The 25,757-nt window shown below is 45.4% G+C and overlaps 1 protein-coding gene across 2 annotated transcripts in view; it reads right to left on the bottom strand.

Moving 5' to 3' along the window:
- Positions 1-25,757, bottom strand: part of PCGF6 (polycomb group ring finger 6) — a 101,866-nt gene that overhangs the window by 12,954 nt on the left and 63,155 nt on the right. For both annotated transcript variants that reach the window (XM_068259400.1, XM_068259401.1), the window contains exons 7-9: positions 19,374-19,401; positions 8,686-8,784; positions 6,241-6,327 (exon numbers count right to left, since the gene is read on the bottom strand). In XM_068259400.1, coding sequence (XP_068115501.1) covers positions 6,241-6,327; positions 8,686-8,784; positions 19,374-19,401 — 214 coding nt within the window. The remainder of the gene's footprint in view (positions 1-6,240; positions 6,328-8,685; positions 8,785-19,373; positions 19,402-25,757) is intronic.

Raw genomic sequence — 25,757 nt, 5'->3', positions numbered from 1 at the left:
ACGAGATGGAAATAATTCTGCATTGATGCTGGTTTATGCAAATTTATGCACTCCCATTGCTCATGAAATCAAATTTGATATGTTGTTAAAACTTAGTTTGATGACTATGAATTAAAGGGTACCTGAGACGGATGAAAAGAAAAGTTTTATACATACCTGGGGCTTCCTCCAGCCCCCTTCAGGCTAATCAGTCCCTCGCTGTCCTCCACCACCTGGATCTTCTGCTATGAGTCCCGGTAATTCAGCCAGTCAGCACAGTCCGGCCGCGTGCCGCTCCCACAGCCAGGAGCGATCTGCACCTGTGCAATAGTGCTGCGCAGGTGTAGTACGCTCCCGACGGCGGAATGTGTGCATGCGCACTACGCATGACTGACTAAAGTACCTGGACTCATAGCAGAAGATCCAGGTGGCGGAGGACAGCGAGGGACCGATTAGCCTGAAGGGGGCTGGAGGAAGCCACAGGTATATCTAAAACTTTAATTTCATCTGTCTCCGGTTTACTTTGTTACACAGTAGTACTATACTCTACATATGCACTTCCCACAGTGCTGCAGGGAATCCACTGAGAATGTTGTGCACATTGAACACAGAGGTGTTGTCTATCACCCATAAACCTGGTTCAGATTGTGCATGAAGAATGTGTAATAGAGGAAGAATCTCCTTATTCCCCTGCGGAGTACCTGCACATCACTGTTACATGTACCCACAGTTACATTGCCTAGGGCCTGATAGATGTTCCTTGTTCCGGTCTGTACCTTTTACAAGTACTCTTACCAAGGACTAGTTTTAGTCTATGATTAAAAGTATTAGAGACAGAAGATCCGCCGGATATCCAGGTAACTGGTATTGTTTGAAAGGGAATAAATATGGCAGCCTCCATATCCCTTGTCTTTTAAAATTCCTAAGCATTGGCAGTTAAGAGATGCATTTCATGTTACATACTTTCAATCAACAAGATTGTAATATGCAAATTGGAGGAGTCGTGGAATCCTAACCTGAGGAGTCTGAGTCGGAGGATTTTTGTACCAACCCCACAGCCCTGCAAATTACTGACAACTTTCCTCAACCTGTGATCATTTATGTGTAACATCTGTCACACTTCTTTACCTTCAAGCAGGACAAACCATTATAAGGGTTAATTCCGCCACACTCCTTGTTTTACAGACTCCTTCCCTCCATTACCCAATACCCTGTTCTGTATGAGCACCCTCCCCAAATACAGGCTACAATTTTCTCCCAAGCTCTACACAACACTGCAGGCATTGGTCATGGGCGGTGGAGGTAAAAGGGTGTCTGGAGTGTAGACACCTTAAATTCCTCCATAATGATGCAGGCAAACTGGGCTTTCTTCCTCTTAATGGCTATAAAAATGGGTCTAATGGGGCCTTGTAACTGGCTCGTGATATAGTGTACACTAGTCTTGGTCAGCCACTGATAAGAGAACCAATAGCAATGTACACAGACATGGAATTGCAGGTATCAGATATTGCATTGTCTAAGGAGGATGCAGAGGACGGCACTACTGCTAGACTGTTGAACACAGGTGAATCTCAAAAGGCTGTACACAGGCTGTAAACACTTAACTGCATTCACCAAATCGACCTAGAGTCTGTGCCGTGAGGAAGCACAGGCAGTGTGAAACGGCAGTCTTAGGCAGTCGGGGCACGCATTTGCCCATTGACTCACGTTTTGCACCACTGCATAGATCTCTGATCTTTGGATACCAGAATAAAGCACCATTGATTCCGTGACAGTGCTGTTTTTTTTCCATCATCCCAGATATGGCATCACCTCAAGTTCAGAGTAACATTTAAAGGGAAGGTTCAGGGAGGGGAGTGAAAAAATAGAAATCAATTTCCACTTACCTGGGGCTTCCTCCAGCCCGTGGCAGGCAGGAGGTGCCCTCACCGCCGCTCCGCAGGCTCCTGGTGGTCTCCGGTGGCCGACCCAACCTGGCCAGGCCGGCTGCCAGGTCGGGCTCTTCTGCGCTCCAAGGCCCGGCACTTCTGCGTCCCACGCGGGCGCGCTGACGTCATCGGACGTCCTCCGGGCTGTACTGCGCAGGCGCAGAACTACTGCGCCTGCGCAGTACAGCCCGGAGGACGTCCGATGACGTCAGCGCGCCGGCGTGGGACGCAGAAGTGCCGGGCCTTGGAGCACAGAAGAGCCCGACCGGGCAGCCGGCCTGGCCAGGTCGGCCAGCCTGTGGAGCGGCGGCGAGGGCACCTCCTGCCTGCCACGGGCTGGAGGAAGCCCCAGGTAAGTGGAAATTGATTTCTATTTTTTCACTCCCCTCCCTGAACCTTCCCTTTAAGAAGGAAAAGGAATGTTTATGGAAATAATGCATCTGACAGTAGTGGGCTTACTGAACCTGGGGTGCGGCATTAAAGTGAACCCTCAAGGTAAATAGACCTCCATTTATCAAGTGCAACTAGAATAAAAAAATAAGTACATGGAACTCTTATATGGGGTCTTTTTTCTGGTGTGAAAAAGGAGGGGAAAGCACTTGAGAGTGTCTCACCAGGACAGATGTTTCTTCAACAATTTTTAGGGTAACATGATTATAGGTTCTATGGGCCCCTAAAGGGCCCTTCTGGATCTACTCAAAACTTGTACTGCTTCATTAAATTCTAAGAAGTGTGATTGTGATTGAGAGTTGATGGATGATCCTTGTGTTTTTTGGGATCCTCCTTACCTCTCGGTTACGCTCTTGAGCAAGACCATTTATGCAGAGCACATTAAAGTATATTTTTTCAACCAAACTACTTAAATATAAAGAGAAAATTAGAGCCAAAAGTAATTAGAAACAAAAACAAGACAAAGAACATTACTAGTGCTGACAAGTTCACTCTGCTCTGGCACTGGGGGATTGTTGACTACCTGCCAGCAAATAGGACACTTCTAGGGGCAGTTAGAAGATAGCGCTGAACTAGTTCACCTCTTCTATACCCTGTGTATAGGTAAACACCAAGACAAAAATTTAAGAACAAGCTGTAAAGTAAACCTGCCAGAAGAGAAACATGGAGGCCACCATTACGTATGCCATCCTAATAAAACGCAAATTGTCTGGCTGTAGCATGAATCCTCCTATGGTTAAAGTAATGAGTCATTCGCTTGGAAAAATAGGAAGGTCACAAAATTGCAACCCCTCAGTACATTAGCTTCACAAGAATGATTCTGACCATTTTAAAGCTAGATGAAAAACATTACGGGCAGAAAATGAAAAGCTTTCAAAAGTAGGTCAGCAATGGCAGCCTCCTCATCTCCCACATGCAGGGCTTATTATATAATGGGCTTGATGACATAAATCCTGGACACTAATGTTTTGCAAGGAGAGAGTGGTTGCCTGGCTGTCATTTATATTTTATGGATTCCTTCAGTGAGCAGTTGGAGTGTAGCACACATGCATCTAAATCTGTCTTTAACATGTACTACAGACGACCTACTTTTTGTAGGAGACAGTTTTAGAAGTGTCTGGTAATGACCTAAGGCAGCTGGTAAAATAAGCACAGTCAGTGCTGAGTAGTGCTGAATGTGTGGAGAGGCAGAGAAAATAAACATTTAAAGTGTACCCGAGGCAATATATGACATGATGAGATAAACATTAATATGTTCAGTACAAAACATTAATAACCAGCCTGATTTACTTGTTTTATTTTGCTGCCTGAAAGAGTTAATTTCTAGGTTTGGAAGGGACAGCTATCTTGTGGGTACCTTGTCGGGAATATAGTAAACATCACTGATAAGCAAGTTACAGCCATAAAAGTTTTCCTGGCAGAATACAACTTCTGAGGGCAGGGAGGGATAAAATACATGAACTATTGACCTTTTTCTAACTCTGGGACACTTAAAGAGGAGCTGTTAGGTATAGGGTCTCAGAGAAAATAAACACATATATCAGTAGCTAAAGATTGGCTGTACTTAATTACATATGCATTTCACTGTCCACGTTTGGATTTCACAGAATTTTTATATAGTATTTGCAGAGAATGATGCTCCTGACAGCTCATGGCAGGTTCCATGTTTGTCTGTCTCCTATGAAGCCAAATGTGTCGTCAAGTCCTGCCTGCTTCCTGATGATTTACTCACACAAAAGATCCGTAATGAATAACACTACTGTGCAGTAAATATTGATTAGCCATGTGGCTAGGAACAATAGCGGGCTCCTGCAGTGTACTCTGCCCGGAGATTTTTCACTGCTACGCTGTTGTAACATGAGCCTGTACTTTCTCATTAGCAGCCGAGGGGAGGACCCAAGCAGCCCCAGAATGCTTTGCAGTATGGTATGCGGCCTTTCGTCCTTTTGAGAGCTTGGGTCTAACAGCTTTGCTGATAAGCACACATTAAAAGTAAGAGAGATTTTTAACTTCAGTATTGCCTTTTTGGCTTCCTTCTAAACTGTTTAACACAGGAGAATAGAGGTTTAAATTAGCTTTTGCAGCCTGACAGTTACTCTTTAATAGGCTGCCACTGATTAGAAACCATAAAACATCCAACCTAATTTGTAATTGTTTAAATTATAAATAAAACACTGGGATACTTAAAAAAGGCCATTTTTAGGAGGATGAATATAATTGTTTATCTCATCAGTTCATTTTCACCTCGGGTTCACTTTAAGGTGAACAGCTGTGGCTGATTGGTCACAAATTCAGTTATAACACTGTAAACATGAATTTGGATTCTTGTAAACACCCATTTGAGAAAGACGCCCTGATTTACAAAGTTTGGAGTGCATGTGACAAGATTAGCTGCATGCTTGTTTCTGGTGCGACTCAGACACATCTGCAGCCAGTTAGATCAGCTGGGCTGCCAGGCAACTAGTATTGTTTTAAAAAGGAAATAAATATGGCAACATCCATGTACTCCTTGCTTTAAGTTCCATTTAAAAAAAAAAAAAAAAAAAAGAAGGAAATTTACCATTTTGTAGGGACAACAAGTGATTAAGTCAAGGGGTGGGCAGGCCGTGCGAACAATAGAATCAGCATCACTGTGGTTGAGTAGATCCGCCCAGCAGAGCACTTGTGGGTTGGGGGTAGCCAGCAGCCATAACATATGCACGATTACCGGCTGCCTCAGCCGACTTAAGTCAGGCGTGTGTACGGGCCTTAACGCTATCAAATCCCTACACTACCTTACCTGAGCATAATTAGTCCACCACACAACAATGACAATGTCTAAAGCTGGCCATACACTTATAGACGGCCACTCGAAATGTCAAAATCATTGATTCTTCTCTGGATGGAATCGGTTCAGAGAGGATTTGATTCCTACCACACACAGAACATCAATTTTCAATAGATTTCAGCAGTGAATCTATTAAAAATTGATTGAGCCACAGCATTGCCCTGTGAATGAAATGCAATGCTGTTATTTCCATCCTAACTGATCAATAATTTCATTCCAATTTTGTTCTAATTAGATAGTCATTTTTGGGATGATCAAATCTGCCGGGAATCTCAATGTGTGTATGGGCACGTTTTCATTAAGAAATTTGAAGAATCAGATTTATTTTTGCCAAGTACAAAGGGGGCTGTACCCAGAATTGGTTTTGGCACAACAGGGTCGGCGATGGAACAGCATAAGCATACAATTTTAACATGGTACATAAAACAAAATATACATAGACAGCATTACAGAAGCAAGAAGATAAAAAAAAAAGTAGGACATAGAGGGGTAGGTCTGAGTGCTGATTGAGCGGTGCCATTTATGGCACTCAAAACGCCACAGTGAAACAAGAGATACACAGACAGTCCACGGGCAGAGAGGATACAGAGTGCATGGTGGAGGGGACAGCAGAGTTTACCATGGACCAGGATCAAGTTTATCTGTGGTGTAGAGGAACAATGTGCAGCAGTGGCTAGTCTAAAAGGGCCAGACCATAGGGTGGAGGCCGACCCAGTCAAGCAGGGAGCCCAAGCTGCCAGCTGGCATGGTGAAGTGTGGGTCACCTTTGCTTAGCAGGGGCGGGGGGGGGGGTGGATGGATTGGTGTTACGACTCCGGCAGAGAAAGCAGTGATGGGCCTGGCAGCCACCGGGGACAGGGGTAACAGCCAGAAAGTTGAAAATGAGGCAACCATTGTTCCAGTTCTGCTCAATTTAGTGTGGCTATTTCTCTACTTCTCAATCTTACCACTCAGTCTTTTCCATGTGAATTTAATTTTCACATTCATGAAGTAAGAAGAAGCTCTGACATCATTCAGGATTGTCAGTAGAGTACATAATTGTGGGAAGTCATTTACCTGAATTGCACTTTTCCCAATGGCAGCAAGGATTTCCCTCAGCGTCTGATAGTGTTCTAGCAAATGGTCGCCACATATAATATCCACCTGTAAAACAAGCACACCTGCTTTATTTGCTTGAATAACATAGCAAACTTTTGCCTGGCTCTCTATTCAAAGTAAATCAGTCAGAAAAGTCACCAGAGTTGTAAAAAGAAACTGCTGCGTAACGAAGAATTCCAAAGATGCTCATTAGCACACTGTGCAAATACTGTCTTAAATGCGGAGCTCAGGTAGTGCAGTCATAAGACTGCTTTTCAGAAGTCTGGCTGTGTGAGTACTGCCCCCATTACGCCCTATGGGAAGGAGAATAACAGCCACGCCCTCTCTAAAAAGATACAGCAGCGAAGGACAATGAGTGGTACTCTGGGCCAAACCCCCTTCCAAAAGTTGCTCAAAAAGCTCTAATGCTTTGCATCACCTTCGCTTCTTGATATTTGTAGATCTCGTCTTTTCTTGATTTGTAGTAAAAAAAAAAAAAACACATGCACATCAGGATATAGCAGCTCCCATTTTGCTCAGTTTGAATCTGGCTCTGGACACTGTCTGCATGGAGTTTGCATTTTCGTCCCTTGTCTGCAAGAGTTTCCTCCAAGCATTCTACTTTAGTCCCACACCCCCCCTCCAGATAAGTTAATTGTCCTCCACCCAAAAACTGGCCTTATACTGAGATTGACCTATTACTATGGCAAGGATTAAATAGTAAGCCCCCATGAAATACAGTTAAAGTGAACCCGAGGTGAAAGCGATATGGAAGCTGCCATATTTCTTTCCTTTTATGCAATACACGTTTCCTGGCTGTCATGCTGATCCTTTGCCTCTAATACTTTTGCCATAGACCCTGAACAAGCATGCAGCAGATCAGGTGTTTCCCACATTAGTCAGATCTGACAAGATTAGCTGCAGGTTTGTTTCTGGGGTAATTCAGACACTACTGCAGCCAAATATATCAGCAGGGCTGCCAGACAATTAACAACATTTAAACATTGTTTAAAAGGAATTAAAAATGGCAGCCTCCATATCACTCTCACCTCGGGTTCACTTTAATGACAAAACTATATACTGTGAAAAGTGCTGCAGAAGATGCCAGTGCATTATGAAAGCTCTTTGGATCCAGAGATTTTTCAACAAGCTTCATTGGAAATGCAGCATAGATCCTTTTAAAATAAACAGCAGACCGTAAAACCAGCTTCTTTTACAAGAGCTTTGAGCATTAAAAATAAAGCAAATTTGCTGCTTTCTCCTAAAGAGACTCTGAAGCGAGAATAAATCTCGCTTCAGAGCTCATAGTTAGCAGGGGCACGTGTGCCCCTGCTAAACCGCCGCAATAGCGCCGCTAAACGGGGGTCCCTTGACCCCCAAACCCCCCACTGCGACACTTGGTCGCAGACTTGGTCGCTCCTGGAGGCAGGGCTAACGGCTGCAGCCCTGCCTCCAGTCGCGTCTGTCAGCGGCGCATCGCCGCCTCTCCCCCGCCCCTCTCAGTGAAGGAAGACTGAGAGGGGCGGGGGAGAGGCGGAGATACACGCTGACAGACGCGCGTGGGGCAGGGCTGCGGCGATTAGCCCTGCCCCAACCAGGAAGCGCTCCCCCGCATTACGGAGGGGATTTGGGGGATCAGGGACCCCCGTTAAGCCGCGGGATAGCGGAGGTTTAGCAGGGGCACACATGCCCCTGCTAACTCTGAGGTCTGAAGTGAGATTTATTCTCGCTTCAGACTCTCTTTAATTGAACCTCATGTTTAATACATGTATTCACATTGCAGACAAAGTAAAAGGAGCTTAGTGCACACTCCCACACAAAGTACCGATTTTTTTTTTTGTCTGCACCTGGTGAAATGGTTCATATTAATGATTGACATATTTTGACATATTTTGGTACAGGCTGTGTTCCGTGGCAAACCTCAGCTATTTTTATCATGTTGCTTACACTGTTGCAGGAACCTGAAGTGAGAGGAATACAGAGGCTGCCATATTTATCTCCTTTTAAACAATACAAGTTGCCTGTTTTCTTTGGCTGCAGTAGTGTCTGAATAACACCAGAAAAAGTTTTTTATGCCCATGGAGAATCACTTAACTGGCCACAACTTCCTCTCTGATCATTTTTTCACAGACTGGTATAGGAGGAGCCAGGGGAGGATTTTAGACTCCCTACCCATATGTATGCAGAGACGCAGAAAGAGTTTAAACACTTCTGCACCAGAGGAAAAATAGATCGCTTAAGGGTCCCTGTCCCGTTTCCGGTCTATAAATCTGCATTTGCTCATTTTTCTCCATTACCTCTCCCTGTCTCATTTATCCTGTGTGTTGAGTCACATGATCTTTGTCGTTATATATACACACAATCCCACTAAGTGATTACATATTTTAAATTAACTTCTTATCAGAACACAAGTTTGTTAATTACTTGACAAGTCGCAGTGAGTTCCATCTTTCTTCTTAAGAATTTCTCAACATGTCCAATAGTTGCTTCTCCAGATACCCGTACAAATTTCTTCTCCAAAGGCTAAAAATAATAAACAGTTTGCGCATCAGAACAGGTAGGCGATTACAATGAGGTGGACAAGGCATATTACTTCACCATAGACAGACCTCTCTCAACCATTACATAGAAAATGACTGTATTTAAGCCCCACTCCAAGCTAAATGTTTTCTTTGATCTTTGTAAGAACTCATTTGCAGAGCATCATTTGACTGTATGAAATCTCCTTGATTAGCTGAGGTCAAAACAGTTTTAAAAGTACCTGGTCAGGGACCCAGACATTGTCCCCTTCCTGCACAACAGACTTCTTGCTATGGGCTGGAAACTTCTCAGAGTCTGTGCCTGCCTTCTAATAATTTGGAAATCAGGATGATGCAATTCAAACAGCAGCAGCCACACCCACATAGCTTGACATAAAAAGCCTCTGTACTGCTCTGCTTCAAGCCATGTTGTCAAAAATACAAGACAAGGATTTCAGCTGCAGAAAGCTCACAGCACTCAAAAAAGGGAACATCTGCGCACGCTGATAAATAACTATGCTATTCAGTGGTATTTTAGGTCTGTGCCTGTAGATGGATTTTATAGTATCTCAAATGAATGACAATACTTTACAGCCATTCGTACAACCCAACACTTATGTAGTTTTATTTCAATTTTGCAGTACTAATGAATTCCAAAACATCATACAAACTACTACAACCATTCACATCACTCTCTTCCTAAGTGACCGTTCGCACTAAAGAAAAACACTGCATTTACCAAAATGCAATTAAACGCAAAAAAGGATGGTAAATGCATCCTATGTTATTAACAAGATGTGTTTTCACTGTCAATTGGAACGCAAATGCACAACGCAATTGCCAAACTGCAAATACAGAGTCCCAATCTGCTGCATTTTTCAGACACAATGGAAGCTTATGGGAAGGGACAGTTCCTGTGGGAATAGAAGCCTATGATAAGTGGGGACTGTGCAGACAACAAGAGAAGTGGGAGAAAATACCGGCGGACAGGTAGCGACGCAATAGCAGCGCGCAATGTGAGTGACACAGCGCATGGTGGTGCGGAGGGATTAGCAGGAATAAGCAGACACACACAGAGGAAAACGTCTGCAGATTCAGATCACTGCCCCGGTGTGTTGCCATTTATTTTCTCTTATACTGGTCACACAATAACAGACTGACCTGGCATTTTTTTTCTTTTTTACTAGATCAACCAAACGTACATACAGTACAGATGGTTTACTAAAGCAAATGTGCAATTCATTCATCGCCTGCACTGGTGGTGAATGATGCTGGTCTGACAGATATCTGCCACGGAAATCTACCAGTGTGTGACTGTAACGAATTAAAATATGACCCACATCATTCTCAAAAAATGCTTATTATTACCCTAATAATCAAGCGCATTGGATGTTACAAAGAAAACCTAAAGGAAGAGGAATAGGACCATGGCTTATGTGGGCTCTCCTTTATACTACGCTGCGTGCCCTGCTGTTGTGCTGATCCACTTCCTCTAATAACTTCTTGGACAAGAACCAAAAATTACTATTCAGGTCAGGTGTTTTGACTCTATTTTCCACTTGTTTTGTGAAGGCGTCTGACTCAAGCAGGGTTGTGAAGTCAGCATATAAATATTTCATCTCCAACTTCTCTATTGTTAATGTACGAATGGTCCATGTTGATTGAACTAACACAGCATACAAGGCATTTCATCACTTGCAAAGGTCAGCAATTTTATGGGCTGTTTTATACTGAAAAACACAATTGCAAACAGTTCCGATTTTACAACGTGATTTCCCTGCGGCGAGGGACAGATAAGCTGCCAGGGGCTGGTGGAAGCCCCAAGTAAGTAAATATTGTTTTGTTTTTGTTTTTTACTCTGGACCTGTCCCTTTAAGCTGCATTTTTTTATGTCACTTTGGATATCCTTTAACCTATCTGTATGTTTTTGGGATTTGAAAGGAAACCAGAGTGAACCAAAGAATCCGACACAGAAACAAGGAGAACATACAAACTCCATGGAGAGAATGTCCTGGCTGGGATAGAATACTATTCTTTCTATACAAGTCTGTTTTTTAAGAAGAGTATGACAATTGCCTTTCCTAAAGGCTATGCGCTGAATGAACTCCCCAGTAGTGATGGGGAATTTTGACCTCTGAACAGCTACTATGGGCAACAGCTCCAGTTTTCTTAGCATCTGTCGTTGTAAATCAGCTTCGCTAAATAATTAAAGCATGGAGTTCATAAAAAGTTCATTTAGCAAAAGGTAGAACAGTATAAAACAGCAGCAAGATAAGCTTTTGATGTGGCACATACAGTTCAATTTATGAAGAAGCAACACATCAAATTTAATGGCGCAGCCACGCTAACTATGAACATGATAACAGTTTCCCCCCAGCTCTGTTATGAATAATAAAAGGAACATTAAACTTGCATGAAGACAACCTAAGCACAGCGGCAGCTGAGAGAGACAGAACGCCAGCAGAGTTACTGCAATGGCTCCTTCTTAAAGAGACTCCATTTTCCATCAACACCTCTATTATGGGCTCTGGAGGAGGGGAGTCGATCGTTATTTCAGCAACAGCAGATAAACTGGAGATGCCTCATTCCTATGCTCATCTAATGGTGAAAGGATGACCAAAACTACATCATCTTTCTACCAGCATAGTCTTAAAGAAGGATTGTCAGCCACAAAATCTAATTCCATTTACCCACTGCACTGTGTTCATTATGCAGCCTGGAACCTTACCTTGCATTGCAAAAACTCCAATCTCTTCAGAAAGGTTTCTGCTGTATTAAATCTTATCTCAGTCATCCTGGCTATTTTCGCCATCGCCGAAGGAGAGAGGAAAGCCTGTCATCACCCCTCCGACACGCCTGCCTTAGTTCACTTGCATAAAATAAAAAGTGGTGCTTCAAAAGTGTGTCCTAAATGTCACTCCCTTCTAGGGACTTTTTCATAAGTTCTGGCAGTTTGATGTTGTGTATAAATTCTGGCAAGCATTAAAATTAATAATGAAATAATCTGGATGCTCCTCTAACTATTACTGTAACTATGTTGACTTTTTTCCCTGAACACCAAAAGATATTCTTAATAAGACACTCTGAAGCGAGTCTAAATTTACTTTTTTAACAGGCAGTCATGTTAATCAGTATAACCCCTGCTAAAACGCCGCTATCCCGCAGCAAAACGAGGTGTCTTTACCCCCCAAAATCCCTCTCTAAGCTCAGGGTGCGCTTCCTGAAGAGGCAGAGCCAAGCCCTGTAGCTCTGCCTCTCAGCGTGTCAATCCCTGCTGATCACCGCCTCTCCCCGCCCCTCTCAATTTGCCTTCACACAGAGGGGCGGGGGAGAGGTGGAGATCCGTGCGGCGTTTGACACGCATGGAGGCCGAGCTGCAGCTCATTGCTCTGCCTCCATGAGCAGCAAAATCCACGACCAAGAAAGTTGTGGATTTTGCAGGGGGGAATTGAGGGGTAAAGACCCCTCTCTGTTGGTGGGGTCTGATCTGAACAAGTTGTTTGTTTGTATCAATATTTGTTAGTTTTTTTTTTCTTTTTTACTTTTTCTTTAATTCTTTCCTTTCCTCCAATCCCCTCCCCCCCCCCCAGCCGGCCAATCCCGTGATCGGCTGTCATAGGCTTCTGCCTATGAGAGCCGATGGCTCTCGTCCCCCAGGGGGACAGCCGTGTCACATGGCTGTCCCCAGTGCAGCGCTGCTACTGATTGCAGCGCTGTACATGTAAATAGACGGCGATTACACCGTCTAACAGTCTCCCGAGCCGCATTGAGGGCCCGTTCAGATCACAAATGCGGATGGACATGCGTGCGGAACGCGTGCGGACCGCAACGCGTACGAACGCATGGCCATCCGCGTTTGTGTGCGTTGCGTGGCTGATCCCATCACTGAAAAGTGAATGGGACAGCCACGCGTTCCAAAACGCGGCTGGAAACGCGTGCAGTGTGAACGGGCCCTAAAAGTAGTCAAAAACAGTTTTAAAAAGTTTGTTTATAAACAAAGTGTTTGTTTATAAACAAACAAAATGGGCACCAAAATCGGAAGTACCGGTAGGTTGATGTACAGTATGTTCACACATAGAAAATACATCCGTACACAAGCAGGCTGTATACAGCCTTCCTTTTGAATCTCAAGAGATCATTTGTGTGTTTACCTTCTTCCCCCTGCAGCTCTCATCAACTGAAGAGTGACAGGCTGATTGTTTCTTCCTGCAGACAGTTCTGCGGTGTCTGTAATTCCTCAGCATGCGACAGCCCAGCTACTTTCACAGCCTAACAGAGGACGATTTATCCAGCTTGTAAAGCTCTCTTCTTTCACTGAGAGAGCAGAGAGGCTGCCTAATCTAAATAACACACACGGGAGTGTGCATAGAGGGGGGGCATGCATAACAGATCAACAACTCTAAAGAGTTGGCAGTCTTCCAGACACAGGGCGACAAGTCTGACAGGGGAAAGATAAGCTGATTTATTACAGAGACGGTGATAGTAGAAAATGCTGCAGTAAGCCAGAACACATTAGAATAGGTTTAGAAACTTGTAGGATAGTAGAAAAAAGGATGACATTTTTGTTACAGTCTCTTTAACCACTTTACCCCCGCCTGTACGCATTTCTCCGTCCCTTTTTCCATCCTTTCACCCCCAGGGACGGAGAAGTGCGTACTTTCCGCGCTCCCGCTCACACTCCCGCTAGTAAACACGCCGCCGGCCGCTCGCCCTGAGATCAATGAACAGGAAAATCCATTCCCGTTCGTTGATCTAAGCCCCACAATAATCCGCTGCTTATCCGATAAGCAGCGCGATCATTGTGAAAAAAAAAACACACACTCACAGCCTCCTAGTACTTCCTGCAAGTGTCCGGAAGGACGCTTGCAGGTCGCAATAAACAAAGTTACTGTTGCCATCTTGTGGCCAAATAGTAAAACTACACCCTAAAGGATTTTTCACATACAATTACATTAGTTTTACCCAAAAAATTAACTCCATACCTCCCACCCTCCCCAATTTTTTTTTTGTAATAAAAAAAAAAAAAAAAATTACAATAAAAAAAATAAATACATAAATAGTTACCTTAGGGACTGAACTTTTTAAATATTTATGTCAAGAGTGTATAACACTGTTACTTTATAAACTATGGGCTTGTAATTAGGGATGGACGCAAAACTGAAAAAAATGCACCTTTATTTCCAAATAAAATATTGGCGCTAAACATTGTGATAGGGACATAATTTAAACGGTTTTATAACCAAGACAAATGGGCAAATACATTTCATGGGTTTTAATTACAGTAGCATGCATTATTTGAAAACTATAAAGGCCGAAAACTGAAAAATAATACATTTTTCCTCAAATTTTTTCCTATTTTCCCATTAAAACACATTTAGAATAAAATAATTCTTGGCAGAATGTCCCACCTAAAGAAAGCCTAATTGGTGGCGAAAAAAACAAGATATAGTTCATTTCATTGTGATAAGTAATAAAGTTATAGACGAATGAATGAAAGGAGCGCTGAAAGGTGAAAATTGCTCTGGTGGTCATGGGGTAAAACCCCTCAGTTGGGAAGTGGTTAAGGAAAGGAAAAAAAAAATCCTGCTAAGGCGGTGGAACTGTGAGGTTTACAAATGCCTGTGCTGATCTTGACATGAATTCAGAGGCTGCCATCTTTTATTTATTAGCTGCTGCCTGTGGTGTGACAGACAGTCTTAAGCAGGCCATACACTGGCCCGATTTGCGCCTGTTTCGACAGCAGATTCGATCACTGGGATCGAATCTGCTGCCAATCGTTCACGCTACACGCCGAATTTCGATCCATTTCGTCCGATCCCGTCGATCGTGCCGTGCGGAAAATAACCGTCGATCGCCCGCGGGTAAAGAGCGCATCGCTAGCGGCGTTCGAGTGCCCGACGACCGACGCAATAGAGCCCGCATACATTACCTGCTCCGCCGGTGCGACTGCAGTCTCCCGGTCACCGCTGCTCTGTCTGCGCTCTGGTCTCCAGGTCCGGCATGCCTCACTTCTTCTAGCCCGGCAGGAAGTTTAAACAGTAGAGGGCGCTCTACTGTTTAAACTTCCTGCCGGGCTAGAAGAAGTGAGGCATGCCGGACCTGGAGACCAGAGCGCAGACGGAGCAGCGGTGACCGGGAGACTGCAGTCGCGCCGGCGGAGCAGGTAATGTATGCGGGCGGGCGGGGGCAGCAGCAGCAGTACCACCACAACAGATTGTGAACGGTTTCAGGCTGAAATCGGTTCACAATCTGTTTGCTGTAAAGGTAGCCATACGATCCCTCTCTGATCAGATTCGATCAGAGAGGGATCTATCTGTTGGTCGAATCTGATGGCAAATCGACCAGTGTATGGCCACCTTTAGTGTCACTCACTGTCAGTCTCACTCTAGTGTTCTGTTCATCATTACTAGAGTCAGTTCAGATTACTTAGTGACTGACTGACTTGACTTACTGTTACTTGTAATTGTAGTAGTTGACTCACTGTCACTGACTGTCTGTGTAGTGAAGTGAACTATCTCTGTACTCTACTATATACTACTAGTGTACAGGATCTTCTCAAAAAATTAGCATATTGTGATAAAGTTCATTATTTTCTGTAATGTACTGATAAACATTAGACTTTCATATATTTTAGATTCGTTACACACAACTGAAGTAGTTCAAGCCTTTTTATTGTTTTAATATTGATGATTTTGGCATACAGCTCATAAAAAACCCAAATTCCTATCTCAAAAAATTAGCATATTTCATCCGACCAATAAAAGAAAAGGGTTTTTAAAACAAAAAAAGTCAACCTTCAAATAATTATGTTCAGTTATGCACTCAATACTTGGTCGGGAATCCTTTTGCAGAAATGACTGCTTCAATGCGGCGTGGAATGGAGGCAAGCAGCCTGTGGCACTGCTCAGGTGTTATGGAGGCCCAGGATGCTTCGATAGCGGCCTTAAGCTCGTCCAGAGTGTTGGGTCTTGCGTCTCTCAACTTTCTCTTCACAATATCCAACAGATTCTCTGTGGGGTTCAGGTCAGGAGAGTTGGCAGGCCAATTGAGCACGTAATACCATGGTCAGTAAACCATTTACCAGTGGTTTTGGCACTGTGAGCAGGTGCCAGGTCGTGCTGAAAAATGAAATCTTCATCTCCATAAAGCTTTTCAGCAGATGGAAGCATGAACCCACTTTTGAACCAGAAACAGCGGCAGAGGCGCCTGACCTGGGCTACAGAGAAGCAGCACTGGACTGTTGCTCAGTGGTCCAAAGTACTTTTTCGGATGAAAGCAACTTTTACATGTCATTTGGAAATCAAGGTGCCAGAGTCTGGAGGAATACTGGGGGGAGGGAAATGCCACAATGCCTGAAGTCCAGTGTCAAGTACCCACAGTCAGTGATGGTCTGGGGTGCCATGTCAGCTGCTGGTGTTGGTCCACTGTGTTTTATGTGTTTTATCAAGGGCAGAGTCAATGCAGCTAGCTATCAGGAGATTTTGTAGCACTTCATGCTTCCATCTGCTGAAAAGCTTTGTGGAGATGAAGATTTCATTTTTCAGCACGACCTGGCACCTGCTCACAGTGCCAAAACCACTGGTAAATGGTTTACTGACCATGGTATTACTGTGCTCAATTGGCCTGCCAACTCTCCTGACCTGAACCCCATAGAGAATCTGTGGGATATTGTGAAGAGAAAGTTGAGACACGCAAGACCCAACACTCTGGATGAGCTTAAGGCCGCTATCGAAGCATCCTGGGACTCCATAACACCTGAGCAGTGCCACAGGCTGATTGCCTCCATGCCACGCTGCATTGAAGCAGTCATTTCTGCAAAAGGATTCCCGACCAAGTATTGAGTGCATAACTGAACATAATTATTTGAAGGTTGACTTTTTTTTGTTTCAAAAACACTTTTCTTTTATTGGTCGGATGAAATATGCTAATTTTTTGAGATAGGAATTTTGGGTTTTTATGAGCTGTATGCCAAAATCATCAATATTAAAACAATAAAAAGGCTTGAACTACTTCAATTGTGTGTAATGAATCTAAAATATATGAAAGTCTAATGTTTATCAGTAAATTACAGAAAATAATGAACTTTATCACAATATGCTAATTTTTTGAGAAGATCCTGTATATTTGTCCATTTAAAAAAAAAAAAAAAAAAACGCATTTAAAATTTGTCAGACCGTCACCAGTCACCACACACATTTAATTAAAAACTTGTTTTCCCCTTTTCCATTTTTTTATTTTGTTTATTAAATATTGTGCTATGTCTGCCAGAGGCAGAAGGAGAGGCAGTGCATCACAGCCGCCAGGTCTGTGGCTGGTCCGCCGCCAGCCACTGGCCACTCAGCTGTGGGGGAGGGAGCAGCTGAGAGGCACGGTGCAGAGGCGCAGCATTTTGCGCCCATCTTTGCCCAGGGTCGTCGGGCCATTGAGGAGAGGCAGGCAGAGGTTGTGGTGGAGCAGCAGGCCACCAGTCCAACATAGACCTCCACTGTGACCAGCACGCCTCGCAGCAGCAGACGCCCCCCCGCTTGAGGTCACGCCGACCCCAGCAGCCAGCCCTCACTGAGCTTGCGGTTGAGCCCAATATTCGCGAGCACCTTGAGAGGCGTTGTGGAGGAGATGGGGGAGATGCTTGTGACAGGCCAGGAAAATTTTGAAGTGGAGGAGGTTGTGCTTGGCCAAGCACAACCTGATTTTGAGACTGAGGAGGGGCCTGATCCAGGGGATGTTTCGGCGGAAGAGGTGGTTGGTGGGGGTCAGAGAAGTTGTTTGGGGAGGAGGATGATGAGGTGCTGGACCGTCCGTATGTGCCAGAGTTCTCCCCCGAAGGCAGCGAGGAGGAGGCTCTGGCAGAGAGGCGTAGCATGGCGGCCAGGGGCAGGGCAAGCAGTGGGCATGGTAGGCAGGAGCCACCGCTCGCTGCTTTAGCCACCACCACCACCAGGCAAGCTCCAACCAGAGGGAGACAGGCACCCCCTTCAAGCTGTAGGGTAGTGTTCATGTCCCCAATATGGAATTATTTCCATCTCTCCTCCCTGGATGACAGCTTTGCAGTGTGCAATACCCGCAAAACCACTCTGAGCAGAGGTTGGGATCCATCCAAGATGGGTACTTCAGGCCTCCAGAGCCACTTGAGGACCCAGCACAAGACTCTGTTTGAGGAGTTTAAGAGCCTGAAGGAAGCTGATGGACATTGTAGAGTTAGAGCAGGACAACCACTGCACGTCCTTCATCAGCAGTAGCAGCATCCCGCCCTCCTGCTCGTCCAGCAGCAGCAAGAGCGGGTAAACACAGTGCTCCCTCCAGTGTGCCTTCCAGAGCTCACCAGTCCTCAGTGGCCTCCAGGCAAGTGCGTGTGTGACCAAGACCCCCCGGCCACAGGTGCATCCGGATGCTGAACGGGTTGCTTGCCCAGGCCATGTGCTTCCAGCTGCTGCCATACTCCCTTGTGAGGGAGGGGAGTGACATGCGCGCGCTCCTGCAGTATGGGATCCCAGAGTGGCGAATCCACAGCCGCCACTACTTCCCCCACATGTCGATCCCAGAACTGCACCAGTTCACTCCATAACTCCGTGGGCCCATGTCACCATGACAGCCGGTTTGGAACAGAGCGCTACCTGTCCTTCACTGCGCACTGGGTGAGTTTGGTGGAAGGGGGTGAGGCTGCAGCAGCAAGTGGCACAGCAGCAGCAGCCCAGTTAGTGGTGCCACCCCGCGGGGTCAGGGGAGATGCAGCAGGCTCCTCTTATCCAGTTCCCCTCCTCAGCAGCATCAAGCCCCGCCACTGCCTAGCGCTGCTGGAGACGTCCAGCCTGGGAAAGGAGAAGCTGAGGGCCGCCAACATCTTGTCGCCCTCAGGGAGCAGAAGTGGCTGACCCCCATAGGTCTCAGTTAGATTGGTGGGGTTCGACAATTGGACAAACCTGTTTGCTGCCCTCAGCAGGGGACACTTCAGCCATGTCCCCGGTTTGGCTTTATGGTTATGCTTTAACGCAGGGCTGTGGAGTCGGAGTAATTTTGGGTACCTGGAGTCGGAGTCTGTGCTTTCATAAACTGAGGAGTGGGAGTCGGATGATTTTTGTACCAAATCCACAGCCCTGGTAAGTATTAAACTAAGGAGTCGGAGTCGATGAGTCTGAGACATTTTGAGTACCTGGAGTCAGTTTATGAAACCACCAACTCCAATTCCAACTGACTTCAGCGTACCGCAAAATGGCTCCGACTCCTCAACTCCAACTCCTTTGTCTAATACTTACCAGGGCTGTGGATTTGGTACAAAAATCATCAAACTCTGACGCCTCAGTTTATGAAACCACTGACTCCGACTCCAATTCCTCGGATTATTTTTGTACTGCCTCCACAGTCGCTAACTCTGCATGCTGGGTATATATAGAGGTTATATGTCAGTGTATGTATGCTCACAGACAGCTTAGCTTGATAAAGGGGTGGCTGCCCTGAAATGTCGCTACGATAACGGTTTGCTGATATCAAGAAATAAAAGAGCTTATATAAATTGGATGGTGCCGGTTCAACCTTTCTTGTACTGACTCCACAGTAACGATCTGAATAAAACAAAATAAAAATAAACTGAATTACCTTATAGCTTCCAGTCCCTTCCTGAGCCCTAGAGAAAAAAAAAGTCCAATTGTTATATTAGTCTAAATTAATCTGAATTCTTAAAATAAAAGCTGAGCCTTCAAAATGCATATTATAAATATAATCCATTTCATTATTTTACACTTTCTATTGATTTAAGCTTTAGACTGCCAAAATAAATTACGTCCCTTTTCATTTTCATCCTAATTGCACTTTCAGAGGCATTTCATTGTAATAAATAATGCAGCAGTTAATGGGCCACATATACACAGAATGAGTGCTCTGAAGCTTTCACTTCCAAAGCCAGATCTGCAGAGGAAGTTACAAGATACGTATCCAGACAATGCAGTTATATCCCAGGGACTTCTTAACGTCAGCCGCAATACATCAGTGTAATTGAATCCATTTTAACTGCTGCGAGCTTTCAACCTGACACTTCCAATGCTAGAAATGGCAGTTCTTCTGATGATAGTCCTTACACAAGCCTGGAGGAATATATATATATATATACACATATACATATATACATATACACACACACACACACGCATATATGTATACACACACACACACCCTAGTTATAATACCTTTCAAGTTTTTGAAAATAACACCTTGATACAACAGAATGTAGTCAGTGTACAGCTTGAATAACTGTAAATTTGCTGCCCCTTCAAAATAACTCAGCATACGGACATTAGCTAATGCGTGCATGAACTTGGTAGAACAGCGAGGGGAACGCCAGCGCATACCACTAAGGCTGCATCTGAAATGACCACCAGCTCAGTGTGTAGCACCTATATAGACTTTCTACACACTTCGCATTCAATTCAGATGCAAATCATATGCAAATCTGCTACTACTTATCATGCAAACAGGAAACTCAGGAGGAGGGGCTGGGAGCAGCTAACCTGACAGTTACATAGTTACAAAGTTAAGGAAAGGTGGGGGGGGGGGAAAGGCTGCGCATCCCTAAACACATGCTGCAATTGAATGGTTAATCGCACAGGCATACACCCCCTCTGCCAGACTGAAAAATGCATGGGGGGGGGGGGGATGAGGTAAGAGCTTCCAATGAGGCAAGAGCTTCCAAAAGTGAAGTCCGTGGGAGCATATTTTAAAAAGGCAAGTACTTATGACATTGAACACAAGGTAGTGGAGAAGAGTGTAGCTCCATTCTACCAAAAAGAGTAAACAATATGGAATCGAGAAAGCTGAGGTGCTGGCAGTAGAGACAGACATGTCAGTCGGATAAGCAAAAGTTTCCAGAGGCCAATCCTGGTTTGGAGAACAGCGAAATTTCCGAGATCAGAAACCGACTAAAAAAAACTGACTGAACAAAGCATAATGCGAATTGCTAATGTTTTTCTTTCCCAAGGAGGTGCTCTCATAATGAAGAGTACCGTGCTGATGGTGATCCTAGGTTGCCATTTCGTCCTAGGAGACCGAGGAGAGGACATTCTCATGAACAATAAGGGATTAATGAGAACACAAGGCCCAAGCACATTAATGTTTGAAGAAAAAGGTACTGATCATTTTGCACTTCCCTCTGATTGGCCCAAATGGACCGAACAGGGAAGGAGGGAAAGATCACCAGTGCCAGGTGGAAACAAATTTCATGGCACAATATTGGTGAAAAGTATAAAGGGTCAAGTGTGCTGGAAGTGTGATGTGAATGGCAGCTTAAATCTGCTCTGGAATGTCACACTCCCAGAACCAATGCACCGATTCAAAGTCTTGTTAAAAGGTACATTGCAGTACAATGGGTACATGCAAAAGGTGGAGTGTGTTGTTCAGGATTACCTTGTCTTGGTGCTCCGGAGTGGGGTTCTTCTAGACTGGAGAGGAACGGGCAGTAAACGTAAACGTCCCTTCTCCTCCAGAAGTGAAGTGAGGAACCGCACCACAGCCTGGAGTGGCAAACAGAGGGTGTTCCTGAAACAACTACATATACACAAAGGCTCGAAAGCAGAAGGGTTTCGGTTCTTGGAACAAGTCGTAAGTATCGAGATCCAGTCACATTTTCAGGTAACCAAGAGGGTAGGGAGAGCGATCCCGAGGAAGGGAGAGTCAACACAGGTAACACCATCCTCATTACATAGTTCACCATAGGAGACAATCGCACACAATCCATATTCAGCCACTTATCCTCATTCTAGATGGGTAAGTGAGGAGGGACTCTTAATTGAAAGATTGCAGAGAGTACATTCTTCCCTACCTAAAGTACGCATTTTGCTTCAGGACATAAGGCGGGCAAAGGTCCAATCAGGACAGTTGGGAACATCTTTTGTCATTGAGATGACAATCAATTTCCCAGAAGAAAGAGTACCAGCAGTATTCTTCTGGGGATGGCCACAAGGGTTAGCATGGGACGTGAGTTTAATGGATCAGGGGACTTTGTGGAGTAGAGGTAGAATGCTGAAATACATCAGGTAGCACCCCAGGGACTCTCTATGATGGAAGGGTGATGGGACTAAAATGAGGGAGTTTAAAAATAGCACCCGTAGCCCGCGAGGATGAAGGACCATGGACATCCAGTTTTTGCATCCCACAGTCCCTAGAGTTTAAAGGTCCAAAGAGCTCTTGCATAATAAAAAGGGAAACCGTGATGGTAAAAGTGGGGGTTCCTACGACTCCCAAAGCTCAGGTAGTCACCCTGCCAGTGACTACCCAGGAACCCAATCTACCATCATGTGATACACATCAAGTTGTAAAAAGTGGCCCTTTTCAGATAGATGAACTGAGGGTGACTCCAGTTATCATGGAGGCCCAGCTTCAACTGATCACTTGGCAGATTAATTTAGAAGAGTGGGTAATATCTAATATCTACCCTAACTGCAGGACTGTCGCTGCCACCCTGGTACAGGCTTTTATGCCATGGGCACATTCCACAGGGAATAGTGTAACCAGAAGAAGGGCCCGGGATTTAGCAGATACAATCTTGGAAGACATGAGCGCTGGAATGGGGGTAACAAACAGTGTAGACAGAGGTCATTCAACAATTAGGCACATTGGGACAACAGAATGTGGGTACTCAACATCATCTGAACTTGGTTTTGGAACAGTTAACGCACAACACAAAGTTCAGGGGTACACTCAAAGGCACATTCAAATAATTGTTCAGAAGATGATTGCACATGCTAGGGGTACTACACGGGAAACAGCATGCCTGTCTATGCAGACTGAGTTAACAACGGATTTAACGATAATGGCTCAAGCCTTATCAGAAGGTAAAACTCCTTTACAACTGAGACTTGACAAGGAGAGATTTATCGATTTTCCGGGGGAAGGATCTTTTGCATGGAGGCACCGAGATGTCTGGGTAAACAGGTGGAAAGGGTGCGACAATTCTTTATGCACCGCTACTTCCTTAGTTCCTACCGATGGAAAACCCAGGTAGTTTTTCCAGTAGCATCACTGGGGACACATCCACACGTCTTACACCATGACCTGAGAGCTCAAAATTTTTTGGTGCTAGACGGAGAGGTGGAACAAGTAGATTTGTCGTCATGCTGGCAATTCTCAGAGAAGTACCTGTGTTTGCCGGGGCAAGTCAGATTTAGTGAGGAAGCATGATGGCTCAATAGTACAACCAATATCTCCGGTGGCTGAAGGAAAAGTCTTTTTTTTAAACATGATATCTACTGACACATTCATAGTACATTTTCATAATTGTTCCGACAAGTTTGATCTCCCAAGAGGAACTTATTTTGTGCGCGGAGATCCCATATGGATCCAGTCGTAAAGGTTTGACTACGTTATTCCTCAAATTTTTTAGAGAACTCTAAAGTTCAAAGCTCCACAGAAAGTGCCCATCCTGAGAGATAACACGCCATGGGATAAATGGGTACAGGTTTTGACACAAGACCACACTTTGTTACAACGGTTAAACAAACATAACACTAAACTAGAGGTGATATTTCACCATGATTAAGGGGATCAAGGTTGAACACAAATATAATCAGGTGAGTTCCAGTCTGACCTGGTGGAAAAGGTTTCTGGAGATGTTCCAGGGGCACTCGGACTGGGCCTCTGCAGTTCAAGACTTCTTTCTACACCCACTGGTCGTAATGATGGGGATTACAATCTTGGGCATCATTACACAGGTGAGTTTGTGTGTGAATTTCCGCAAACAAATCAATATGGTTAAGAGTTTGGTGTCAGATAAACATAAGCCAATATTTCCAAGCTAAGCAACATAAAAGGTTAGGTAGCTTTCAGCTGTACCTAGGATGATGGAGCTGATTGTTTGAAGGCGCTTTTTTTAGAAGACACCTGGCACTGCTCCATTGCTTAACAGACAAACACGTTTCACTTTTCCATGAACATGCAAGTTTGTAAGGGGTACGCATGTGACGCAAATGTTGAGAGTTTGGTCAATAGGGACCTAAAAGTAGGGCATCCCCATAGAGCCTGGTTAAAAGGAGGCCAAGAGGTCTTGCTCTCTCTCCCAGGGATAACCACCTAGAGCAGAGAAAGTGTTTGAGCACAAGCATCGAAAAGTGAAACATAAAGAAAAGAATCATGGGTACTGTCTGAACCAGAAGAAGGGATCTGCAGATCAAGCCTTTTCAGGGGGCTGTTAGAATTTAAGTATAATATGCTTGACTTTAATAGGCTTTATAATAGGCTTTACTTTAACTGAGGTTAGCTAAAAGACTTGACTTGCAGAGAGTCTCCCTTTAACCACTTCCCGACCGCCTAACGCACAGAGGCGGCCGGGAAGTGGAGCCCTTAAGGACCGGCTCACCCACAGAGGCGGCGGTCCATTTAAGGGCATGGGCGGATCGATCGCGTCATCCGTGACGCGATCCTCCGCCGGGGCCTGTCACCGCTCGCCCGCCGCAACATCCCGCCGGCTATACGGAAGCGGCGGCGGGATGTTAACCCCGCGATCGCCGCATACAAAGTGTATAATACACTTTGTAATGTTTACAAAGTGTATTATACAGGCTGCCTCCTGCCCTGGTGGTCCCAGTGTCCGAGGGACCACCAGGGCAGGCTGCAGCCACCCTAGTCTGCACCCAAGCACACTGATTTCTCCCCCCCTGCCCCAGATCGCCCACAGCACCCTCAGACCCCCCCCCTGCCCACCCCCCAGACCCCTGTTTGCACCCAATCACCCCCCTAATCACCCATCAATCACTCCCTGTCACTATCTGTCAACGCTATTTTTTTTTTACCTCCCCCTCCCTGCCCACTGCCCCCTCCTGATCACCCCCCCACCCCTCAGATTCTCCCCAGACCCCCCCCCCCCCTGTGTACTGTATGCAACTATCCCCCCTGATCACCTGTCAATCACCCCCTGTCACTGCCACCCATCAATCAGCCCCTAACCTGCCCCTTGCGGGCAATCTGATCACCCACCCCCACCAATAGATCGCCCGCAGATCCGACATCAGATCACCACCCAAACGCAGTGTTTACATCTATTCTCTCCTCTAAACACCCACTAATTACCCATCAATCACCCATCAATCACCCCATATCACCACCTGTCACTGTTACCCATCAGATCAGACCCTAATCTGCCCCTTGCGGGCACCCAATCACCCGCCTACACGCTCAGATTGCCCTCAGACCCCCCTTTATCAATTCGCCAGTGCAATATTTACATCTGTTCTTCCCTGTAATAACCCACTGATCACCTGTCAATCACCCATCAATCACCCCCTGTCACTGCCACCCATCAATCACCCCCTGTCACTGCCACCCATCAATCAGCCCCTAACCTGCCCCTTGCGGGCAATCTGATCACCCACCCACACCAATAGATCGCCCGCAGATCCGACATCAGATCACCACCCAAGCGCAGTGTTTACATCTATTCTCTCCTCTAAACACCCACTAATTACCCATCAATCACCCCCTATCACCACCTGTCACTGTTACCCATCAGATCAGACCCTAATCTGCCCCTTGCGGGCACCCAATCACCCGCCTACACGCTCAGATTGCCCTCAGACCCCCCCCTTATCAATTCGCCAGTGCATTAGTTACATCTGTTCTTCCCTGTAATAACCCACTGATCACCTGTCAATCACCTGTCAATCACCCCCTGTCACTGCCACCCATCAATCACCCCCTGGCACTGCCACCCATCAATCACCCCCTGTCACTGCCACTCATCAATCAGCCCCTAACCTGCCCCTTGCGGGCAATCTGATCACCCACACCAATGGTTCGCCCGCAGATCCGACGTCAGATCACCTCCCAAGGGCAGTGTTTATATCTGTTCTCTACCCTAAACACCCACTAATTACCCATCAATCACCCCCGTCACTGCTACCTATCAGATTAGACCCCTATCTGCCCCTAGGGCACTCAATCACCCGCCCACACCCTCAGAATGCCCTCAGGCCCCAGCCCTGATCACCTCGCCAGTGC

The sequence above is a fragment of the Hyperolius riggenbachi genome, chromosome 10 (genome assembly GCF_040937935.1).
Source record: "Hyperolius riggenbachi isolate aHypRig1 chromosome 10, aHypRig1.pri, whole genome shotgun sequence".
NCBI classification, from domain to species: Eukaryota; Metazoa; Chordata; class Amphibia; order Anura; family Hyperoliidae; genus Hyperolius; species Hyperolius riggenbachi.
The sequence above is the reverse complement of the archived record's forward strand: the minus strand, read 5'-3'. Positions and strand labels throughout refer to the sequence as shown.